Below are 10929 nucleotides of genomic sequence, written 5' to 3'. Positions count from 1 at the left end.
CTACTACAATATTACTATTTTAAGGTTATTTTATAAAATTGTATACACCCGTAGCTCTGACGTCATCTGACTAGTCTCTTATGTTAGTAATTAACTTTATTTATGTTAATCTAAATTGTTTTATTCATAATATATTTATATTCTCAGTACTTTACATTAATTATTATATTAAAATGTACATAACATTTTTAATTTTAATGAAACAATGATGAACAACTCGACTATAGTGGTTTCAGGCGGCAACAGTGGTAGAGCCCGCTTTAACATCATCGCACGAATTGGCCCGGCTCGCCCGGTGAAATACCACGACCACACAGAAGACAGACGTCAAGTGGAAGCTGTTCCGCGTACAGTGTAATGAGTGTGCGTCCCGGAGGCCTAATTTAGTCCTCTTTCCCTTCCCACCCTTTTTTTATAAGGAAAATATTTTTTCTTTCTGTGCATCCTCTCCTCCGTCGATTAAAGGTAGGCAACGCATATGCAATTCCATATGTCTATGGACAGCGGTCACTTCGCCATTTCAGCGATTTCAGGTGGCCGCTCGCTCGTTTGCCACCTTATGATATAAAAAAAAAACTATTGACGTTGAATGTTATTTTAAACCAAGTATGCAAGAAACATTTCTAAAGTTCCCGAATGATGGCCAAATGTCTTTGCCGAATTAAACATGTCTATTGAATAAAATCGTTAAACAAATCCACTTACTAAAACATAAATTAACGAACGTGTAAAAGTAGTAAATAATACTCTCCAATTAACCAACTGTTTAAATTTTAATGGCATGTTACATGACCCTTAATATCCAATGCCATGAAACCATAATTATTGCTTGCTCAAGTTATTGCAACAATTGATAATGACAGTTGATTATTTGTGACAACTGTCAAAATATCACCGCGTCCTTGACTTGTTAAATTGTCGTCAATTGAAGACAAGTAATTGTTAAAGTCACGAATAACGTTGCCCAGCTAAGTATATACTGTAATCTCAGTGTATATAATACTAGGTGAGGACTCCGTCTTCGCGGAATTAAATAAAAAATTATAAGTAGCTTATGTGTTCTTCTAGACTATGCTCTACATCTATGCCAAATTTCAGCGAGATCCATTCAACCATTCTGAGAGATTCCTTCTAACAAACATCCATCGAAACATTCGCGTTTATAATATTAGTAAACTTACTAAGAAGTAAGATATAGACACTTTTTTAAGTGAAAATTCCTTCTATCACCGTGTTTTCTTTACGTAATTCGAAAAAACAATTAATCTGTGACAAAAAAGTGTGTCCCAGCTGCATAAAAAACATATTCTTTCGTCTCTGGTTTAGCATTAAAATGATTCAACCGTTATCATTAACATGTTCATAATAAAACAAAAATAACCGTTAATCAAATACTGTTCATTACTCTATGACCTTCGTTCAAGTATAGTTCCATTCAAACTTTATTGCGGCTCGCGACACGTATCGGCGCGGGTACGGAACACTCAGTGTATGAACACATATATCTCTCAAGACATAAACGTCGACATTTTAGTAAGTAACAATACAGAGACACTTCGATGAACTAAGTATACCATAAATAGTGTCCTGGTCTAAAGTAAGTACAGTCAGTAATGTCGCAATTTCTGTCGTATACTAATCGTACTTTAGTGCAGAAACTTTCACCAAGTGTACACACGTCGATAATCTAGAGCCGCCATAAAGTTTGAACTTTGTTATACCATAAAGTTTCGTCACGGAGTTTGTACGGCAGCCATTATTATATCGTTAGAGAGATTATCCAAATCATTGCAACATGCCGGTCAATAATAGCTCGGTTAGGAAATTGCAACTCTTTAAGTTCTATTTAAGCAGTAGAAGCCCACGGTTTCATTTTACTGTAGTAAAATACGATCATCACTGTTCAAATTCTTTGAAACCATACTAATATAATATTATAAATACGAATGTTTAGATGGATGGATGTTTGTTTGAAAGTATCTCTAGAACGACTGAACACACATATAGAACATAGTCTGGAAGAACACATAGGCTACTAATTATGTTTTTCTTATATTCCCCGCGGACGGAGTCGCTGGCAACAACTAGTTGAGAACAAAGTCATATGTCAATTATAAAAATAACTATTGCTAAATGAGGATAAAGTTTACCAACAAATGTATTGGAAATAATTTATAATATAATAATATTTAACATGGGTTTCTGAGACCAAATTCTCTGTTTAAAATATATTTTCATCTCACTTTTGTCAAACATAATGACAGGGATGACGATATGTTTTATACAGAGATTAGATTCTCAGAAACCAACGATTAGTGAATCATAGAAACAGATCGGAAACAAATGTTGCAGTTATCAATACACATTATAAACATACTAGTGCTTGCCCGCGACTTCATCAGTATGGATTTTAAAAAGTAACCTATAATATGCCCGCAAGCATTAGTTATCTTCCCGTTCAAGTCTTGTCAAAATTGATACAACAGTTCCGGAGATTATCCGATACAAACGGACATATGTAGAGGAAGACAAAAATTTAAAAATTGTTTTTTCGTTATAAGCTACGCCATTCGTGTGTCATACAGACATTCCAATTTTATTTATGTGTACATCTGTATAGGTTTATACCCTGGTAATCTCGAAACAGTATGAATGAATGCACTTTATAATTAATTCGACTTTCCAGCTAGTGATTTAACTCTTGTTAAAAGCTGATTTGTACACGCCTGGGACATATAGAAATAACAGTATACTAAATGCGTAGTACATTTCGTTAAATTGAATCTTTATTGGGGTTAATAACTGTATGACTAATGTACAGTTATAGTCCTGTCATTTAAAAGACGAGCGCATTTTGTTTCTCCGTCAATTCCATCGGAAGTACAATGAAGCACATTTTGGTATGTAACCTTTTATGTTACTATTATAAATGCATATGTTTAGATGGATGGATGTTTGTTAGAAGGTATCTCCGGAACGGCTGTATAGATGTCGCTGAAATTTGGCATAGATGTAGAACATAGTCTTAAGAACACATAGGTCAATCATTAAGTTTTTATTTAGTTCCTTGCGGATGGAGTCGCATATGACACCTAGTCTTTTTATATTCGTGCTTGGCACTGTCGTAGTTCTGCCTACAGACGTAACTTTTAAATGTAATTAGGGTCTAATATTTGTGACACGCGTCTTCGTAACGTCATCGTGTTCAATTTAAACGATTTTCGTGGTCCGAATTCGTCTAAAACTAGGTAAAGGACCCTTAAAATTCAATTATTAAATTTGACGTATTGTTATATTAATTCCAGATTTATCTCTTAATTACAATCTGCTTCGTGTCAGCATTACCAAGTCGATCTATCCAAGAGTTAGAACAGCAATATTTGTTTAAATTACCAAGGCCATGGCGCACTCCAGACATACCTTCAAAGTTCCCCAGGAAAGGAGAATATCCTTGCAAAGATGGGATTTGTAAAACGAAGACACCATGTGAAGATTGTCAAGGACCTTTGCCCCTAGATATGGGATGGGATGAATTAAAATTTAACACTTGATTATTGTTTTATTTATAAGTTAAATAAAAAAATATATATATATTAGCCTCACAATTCTATCTACATACAAATATTACCTTTATCTAGAAAAAAATCGCATTGTTGCTATCCTATTAAAATAAATAAAAAGTTAATCTAGTTAGCCAGGCCCAAATTTCGAAACTTTACCAGTTGTGGTAGCTTGCAGTATCAAATATCTTAGTCGGACTGTGGCTGTCTGTGAAAAAGGTCGGTGCGCGAAGCCATTTAAAAAAAAAACTTTCCCGCCATTCATTTGCCGGGCACAAGGACTCATGCGTTCTGCCACTACGTTATAAAAGATGTGCATAAATATTATTGATGAATTTAAATAAAGAAGAACACATGCAAAATAACCAATGTGTTTTACATAAATATTGACAACAGGAAAATGACAGGAACATGTTGGTTTATAATTGTGTTGTATTTTTTATCTGTGAGCATTGGTGACAGAAGATCTGAAGAGGGATATCCCAGAGGACTTATGTCAGTTTGTATGTCTATAACATGATTAATGTTTTAACTCTTCTATTAATATTTTTTATATAAATTAAGATATTTAAAGTTAATAAAACTGTTATGTTAACCTAATCTAACCTTACATAATAATTTAGCAACCTTGTTAGGATATTGCGACCTTTTGACTGACCTCCTGATCTATATGAACTGTTTCCTTATACGAATAGCCTATCTCGTAACAAACGATCACGCATTTCATCCTATTTTGAAACTACACCACGTATGTACATTCCATTTACAATATATTAATTCTAGATTTAATTTAAATAACTATTGGAAATTGAAGATATTCTTTATCTTTTAAAATAAGTCACTTAACATTATTTTAATCACGTATGCTGCATGTCACATGTCACGTCGTCAAAATAAACATAAATAAAATTCAAAACAAATGATGTATTCAATTCCTAAATTAATGTAATATCGTGAATTAGTATATAATTAATAATTTTTAAAATTAACTGATAATCACGACTATTTTTTTAACTTTTTATAGTCTGTTAAAATCACGACGATAGTAAAGACCATAGACAATTTGAAGCAACAGTTACATTTTTTTTAAATCAAATTATATGTCATCAGCCGGCCAGTAATTATGCCCGGCAGCGTACACGTTATGAGGTTATGACGACACCATAGTTATTAATTCCACTGCATGCTTTCATGTAAAACTGTTCTTGGAAATATTGCCAGCAATTTTTAAATCTTAATAACATCTTATTGATTCAAAATAACCTTATAAGATGTTCACATGATAGAAAGCGAAATAAAATACAGATGAAATTAACTAATCATTTTCTAAGACAAAACATTGGGCACTGAGAGAAATATATGTTACTAATATTATAAATTCGAATGTTTGGATGTATGGATACATGTTTTTTAGATGGTATCATCAGAACGGTTTAATGAATCTTTATCAAATTTGGCATAGATGTAGAACAAAGTCTAAAAGAACATAGGCTACTTAAAGTTTTTTTTAATATGGCGCGAACGGTGTTGCGGGCGACAGCTAGTACTAAAATAGAATCCGGCGAAAAATATATGACTACCTATCTAATTTAACTTATCACCATAGGTCCTGGTTCGACCAAGCCAATTACCATCCCCCGAAGTCAGCTGAAGTACTTATTCTTCGTGGTGCAAGGTAAAGGCGGATCAAGACAACGATATAATTACTGGAATGCCAAAAAAATTTCCACAGACCCAAGAATAGACTTCAATAGGTGGGTATTTGTTTAGTATATTTATACAGGCTCACTTACCCTAATCAGCCGTCGTAACTGATATACGATCCTACCTAGGAGATCGAGGGTCAGCTAGATTTGACAAGGTCTCAGTCAATCACACTGGCTGTCAACCCTAAAATGTAATAGTTATATAGTGGCAGTAATCGACGAAATATTGATTTTTGCAACTTATTTTGACTCTTTGATTCAGTAGCGGCATTAGAGTAGGGCGGGGTAGGATGAGTCGAAAGGGGACACTGCAGGCACCAGATTCGGATATAAAGAAGCGCCTGCGGTCTCTAAGATACCCTATCTTTGGAGGATGTTCCTCGACACAAAAAAGGGGACACCACAGAAATCTCGTCCAGGGTGCCGGAAATTATAAAAACGATCCTGCTTTAGTCTACAAATATAAATGAGAAATATATGTTGTCGTTTCAGGAAGACGATTGTTGTGGCTATTGGCTATTTGGACAGTACCAACTTCCCTATCTCTGCGATGTTTGCGAACGAGTATGAAGCAAGGGATTACAATGTTATATTGGTGGACAACCAGAGATTCTCAACTGTACATTACTTTCTGTTAGTTATAATTATTTAATATAAAATTATGGCGCATAAAGCCTAAGGTTTTTAGCAATAATAAAAATAAAGCATGTGCTTACGTCCTTTTTTAATCTTTTTGATTGTGTACTTTCGTCTTTCAGAGCCACTCGTCTGATGCGTCCTGTGGGTTTGCACGTCGCAGAAATCCTAGCTAAACTCACAGAAGCAGGTCTCGATCCTTCAAAACTCGAGCTCTTGGGCTTCAGTCTAGGAGCACACACTGCTAGTTACATAGCTAAAAATTTTCAACTTTTAACTGGCAAGAACATATCTCGAATTTACGCCTTAGAGCCAGCAGGACCTTGTTTCAGAGATTTAAATAAAAACGATAGATTAGATGCTGCAGATGCGGACTTCGTCCAAGTAATTCACACCAACATTGACGCATTTGGAATGGCGGCTTCCATGGGTCATGTCGACTTTTACGTCAATGGTGGGGAGTACCAACCTTCAGACTTGAATCTATTTCCTTGCACAGGAACCTGCAGTCATTTTAAAGTGCTCCCACTTTGGATATTAGCTTTAAAGTATCCAACGAGGTTTATAGCAATCAAATGCGACAGTATTCAACAGGCTAGAGATGCGAAATGCTATGACAGAGTCCCTATAGAGACGAACTTTATGGGGCCGAAAGTCGATGTGACCAAGCATGGCATATTTTACCTATCGACTAGTAAATATTTTCCTTTTTATTTGGGTAAGAACGGATTGAAAGAAGAGTATGCATCATGGAGGACGATTAGTGATATTAATGACAGTGTTGGAACTGAAGTTTTTGTGTAAAAGTGATTATAATTGTTTTATAAAAAGAGTGTTTTATTTATTCTGTATTATGTTTTGATCATACTGATTGGACTGGATTGGTTCGTTCGTTTTGTCCAGTCTTGTGTCATGAAAAAGTTGTTAATTTGATTCATTAATAAATTAACGGTAATCTGTTAATCATAAAAATCAGTATTTTATTTATTCTTTTAAACAAATTTAGTTCAATTTTATTTTTAATTGAAATGGCAAAAAGCTCGGTTTCCATAGCTAAAAGTGAAAAAAGTAGAAGTTGTCGCAATGACGCAAAGCCTGACATAAGCGAAAAACCTTGACGATCTTTCTTCAATTCAATCTTTCAAAATGGTGCTTATATCTCGCGGGTTTCTTTCTAAATTAAATCAATTATAACTAAAATGTCGTACAATTGAAAACAGCATTGAATATTTATTTTAGGATTGTGCTTAAAAAATTTGCGGTTTTCGTTTTCGTTTCGTGAATTTTTAGTGTAAAAAAAATCGACATCGGTGTACCAAATCAATCAGTCTATGATGTTCAAAATCTTGTTATTTAAGGCGTCTTACGTAAGTATAATTATTTTTTTATTATTACACGTGTTCTTAATGTATTACACGCTATTAATATTTGATTCTTTTGATGATTTGGTTCGTACAAAGTCATGATAAATTGCAAAATCGTCATCGCATTTGCGCTGCCTATTATGGTTTTAAAATCAGTTTTACGCTTAATTACGATAATTGACTGATTGTGCGCTTACGGAACCTGTTTTCTAGAACATACATTGTAAAGTATTTGCTATGTGAAAAATTATTTATGATATTGTACATAGAGATTTGGTTATTTATATTTTATGTTATGAATAAAGTTGGCAAACAAAACATTTGGATGATACAACAATTGTAATATACAGGTATGCTGATAAATTAATATTCGGACTTTATTTTAACAACCTTGATTTATGTACATGTACTTTATAAACATAATTATTCAATTAAAATGTGGGAAAACATTTTATATTGTTATTAAGTTGTTTGTTGTTATGTTTATAAGATATAAAAACAAATAAGTGAATACAGTAATAATAGTAGAAAATATTCTAAAGTTTTTAATAAACATAAGCATTTTTTATTTTAAAAAAACAAATGAACTCTATTATAACTTTTAAATTCTATTAAGAATTAATGGCACATTCAGCCATATAAAAAATTATTTGTATTCAAAAAAAAATAATAACTCTTCAATTAAGTTATAAATAAATATTACCAGCAAAATAAATTAAAAACAAATACTACAAGAAAATATTGAGAGAAATGACAATACATGCATAATATTTCTAATACAAAGTAACATAGTTCGTTCATAAGTATATGTATATGAACTTGTGTTTTTAATTCTGCATACTATACTCATTATCTCCATGTCTTTATCACACTCTTAAAAACCATCAACACTTAATAACGACCCAATCCGCAACAGGAAAACCATAAACAAGGCACAACAATCTCAGTCGATGTCAGAGCACCATGGTACCCATTTGCCACTTCCTTAATCATCTGTTTCACAAAATCCATCCATACATTCATAAGCCTATAGCAAATAGAATAAACTTGAACAATTATTTCACATACTGGCCGTCAAATACAACTCTGTGCACGGAATTTTAAAAAAAAGATTAGTAGCATATGTTCTTCCATACAATGTTCTACATCTATGCTATATTTCATTGAGATTTGTTGAGCTGTTCTACATATACCTAACAAACATCTATCCATACATCCAAACATTCGCATTTAAATATGAGAAGAAAAATTATATTATTAAACCTCTGATTCACAAATGTATTTAACCAATTGATGTGAGCCTTTTTTCTTGTATGTAATCTTGTTTTTTATGTGTTTGTATGTTTGTAATATATTGTGACAGCCTAGAGCTTAAAGAAATGAACAAATTTAGAAAATGTGTCATTCACTTTATCTTTTCCCTTGAGTGTCATAGTGATAGAATTTATTACATTGGCACAAAATATATATAGTAGATCATCATCATCAGCTCACTATACATCCCCACTGAGGGGCTCGGAGTCTACCCTAAGTTAAGAGTGATTAGGCCGTAGTCAACGCTGGCCAAGTGCGGCTTGGTTGAACACATGTTTTTGAATTTCTGCTCAGATATGTGCAGGTTGCATCATGATGTTTTCCTTCGGCTTCATATATAGTGGATATAGGAAGTTAAATTCTAAATTAGATACAAAACAAGTTCTTTGGTTATTTGGTATATTTAGTAGTTAATATTAGTATAGTGTCTAGTAGTTTGTATCTTGCTCATCGTAACTTACTTTTTTGAGTATATTTTAAAGAAATCATGAAGGTTTTTTATTTAGTTTAAATTAAAATTATAAAAAAAAAATCTTTTAGTAGTTAAAAGTGTTCTTATTATTATATTTTAACTAAATTTAAGTTAATTTGCTTTTTTTTTTGTTATTTTTGTCCGTGATCAGTGAAGCAATGTGAATACTTCCGTGTAATAAATAAATTAAAATTTTATCAAAATTGTGCAAAACTATGAGTAACCGTAGATCATTTAACGAAAACCTACATCTTGTCATCACTGTTATTTATAAAGAGAATCAATGAAATGGCATTACAAGTTTTTCAACAGTGAAAACCCGCAGTGATACAGTTGTTTTTATTTTAAATACAATCAGCTACTTATAAAGACATCAAATAAACGTGAACAGGTGGTCTTTTGACGCGGCACTTGATCAACTATGTCATACTAATATTATAAATGTGAATGTTAAGATGAATGGATGTTTCTTTGAAGGTAACTCCTAGAATGGCTGAACGAAACTCGATGAAATTTGGCATACATGTAGAACATATTCTGGAAGAACACATAGGCTTCTCATTTAGTTTTTTTTTTAACTCAAGGAGTCGGAGTCGCGGCGGCAGCTAGTCTACAAATAAATCAATTGACGCGCCAGCTGACGATGACAGCGCGTCACACATGTCAAATACTCTTCCCAACAGTAGTGGAATGCTTAAGATATTTACGCCCGGTATCCAAATGGAATTTATGATTGATCTTTTGTTAACGAAACATAGCTAACAAAAGGCCGCGACTTCGTCTGCGCAGAATAAAAAAAAACAAGTATCTCATGTGTTGTCTAGACTATGTTCTATATCTGTACGAAATTTCATTACGATGCGTTGAACGATTGCGGAGTTATCGAGTATCCCACGGGAATCAAACACGTTGCCGGGACAACTATGTCCTTCCTGATTATGTTCTACATCAGAGAAATACGTCATCCAGATTATTGGTAATAGTTTCTAACAAACATTCATCTAAACATTCGCATTTATAATATAAGTAAGATAGGATAAGCATGCAACTAGTGGTCTTCATATTCGGTCGAGGAGCTTAAGCCTACCTTAATTAAGATTACCCAGCTACTAATATATAAAAAAACTATCAATATTAATAATAATATAATAAAATATGTAATAATAATAAGTATCCATTTAATTTTAAATAAAAAGCGCCAATAGTCTAATGGTTAAGGGTACGGATTTCCGATCACGTGGTCGAGAGTTCGAATTCCGCCATTTGACTATTGTTGTAAACCATATCCTAGCACAAGCCTTGAGCTTAGTTGGAATGGAAATAAATATTAGTAAATTCACAAAAATCTGCTAATATTAAAAAAAACATTCTTATTAATATTATAAATGCGAAAGTTTAGGTAGATGGATGTTTGCTAGAAGGTGTCTCTATGGACCTCGATAAAATTTTACATAGTACATAGTCTGGAAGAACACATAGACTATATTTCTGCAATTCCTCGCAGACGATGTCGCGGGCGTCAGCTAGTTGTATATAATCTGTGAAGCAAGTAAAGCGTGTAAACTGTTTTTGAGCTGACACAAGTAATCGTATTAAGTTAGCGATGGCGTAACTTCGCCTCCAAGCCGACGCATCACCTTGTGATGCGTGACTCATAAACTTAACCGTAGGTTTACACTGTATAACTTTGATATATACATGTTATTCCTTTATTCTATATGGAAAGAACAGAGATAAGTGTTTTAACTTATGTCACCTTCATACCCTTTTCCCTACAAAGGGTCGGTACAGTATATGCCGTTATATCTGAATTCATTTTGCCACATATATCCTTCTTTCTATAATTTAACTATTTGTTTATATAAAGTAAGAAAAAA

The 10929-nt window shown here is 33.2% G+C and overlaps 2 protein-coding genes across 5 annotated transcripts in view; both read left to right on the top strand.

The window, feature by feature from the left end:
- Positions 1-3766: 3766 nt before the first annotated feature.
- Positions 3767-6706, top strand: LOC106116116 (pancreatic lipase-related protein 2). The gene is made up of 4 exons (XM_013309856.1): positions 3767-4063; positions 5167-5314; positions 5759-5899; positions 6025-6706. Exons 1-4 carry the CDS (start codon positions 3961-3963, stop codon positions 6704-6706), a joined length of 1074 nt encoding a protein of 357 aa, XP_013165310.1. The 5' UTR covers positions 3767-3960.
- Positions 6707-7013: 307 nt separating this feature from the next.
- LOC106116396 (oxysterol-binding protein-related protein 6) overlaps positions 7014-10929 on the top strand; it is a 31410-nt gene continuing 27494 nt past the window's right edge. For all 4 annotated transcript variants that reach the window (XM_013310224.1, XM_013310223.1, XM_013310222.1 and 1 more), the window contains exon 1: positions 7014-7269. The gene's annotated coding sequence lies outside the window, so the exon portion shown is untranslated. The remainder of the gene's footprint in view (positions 7270-10929) is intronic.

The sequence above is a fragment of the Papilio xuthus genome, unplaced genomic scaffold (assembly GCF_000836235.2).
Source record: "Papilio xuthus unplaced genomic scaffold, Pxut_1.1 DF827756.1, whole genome shotgun sequence".
NCBI classification, from domain to species: Eukaryota; Metazoa; Arthropoda; class Insecta; order Lepidoptera; family Papilionidae; genus Papilio; species Papilio xuthus.
This window is presented reverse-complemented; position numbering and strand designations above follow the sequence as displayed.

Bases quoted from the DNA above. Each gene is read 5' to 3' on its own strand.
- LOC106116116 (XM_013309856.1), top strand. From the start codon at position 3,961: ATGACAGGAACATGTTGGTTTATAATTGTGTTGTATTTTTTATCTGTG. The intron at 4,064-5,166 runs GTATGTCTATAA...TTATCACCATAG, and splicing joins CAGAGGACTTATGTCAGTTT to GTCCTGGTTCGACCAAGCCA. The intron at 5,315-5,758 runs GTGGGTATTTGT...TTGTCGTTTCAG, and splicing joins CCAAGAATAGACTTCAATAG to GAAGACGATTGTTGTGGCTA.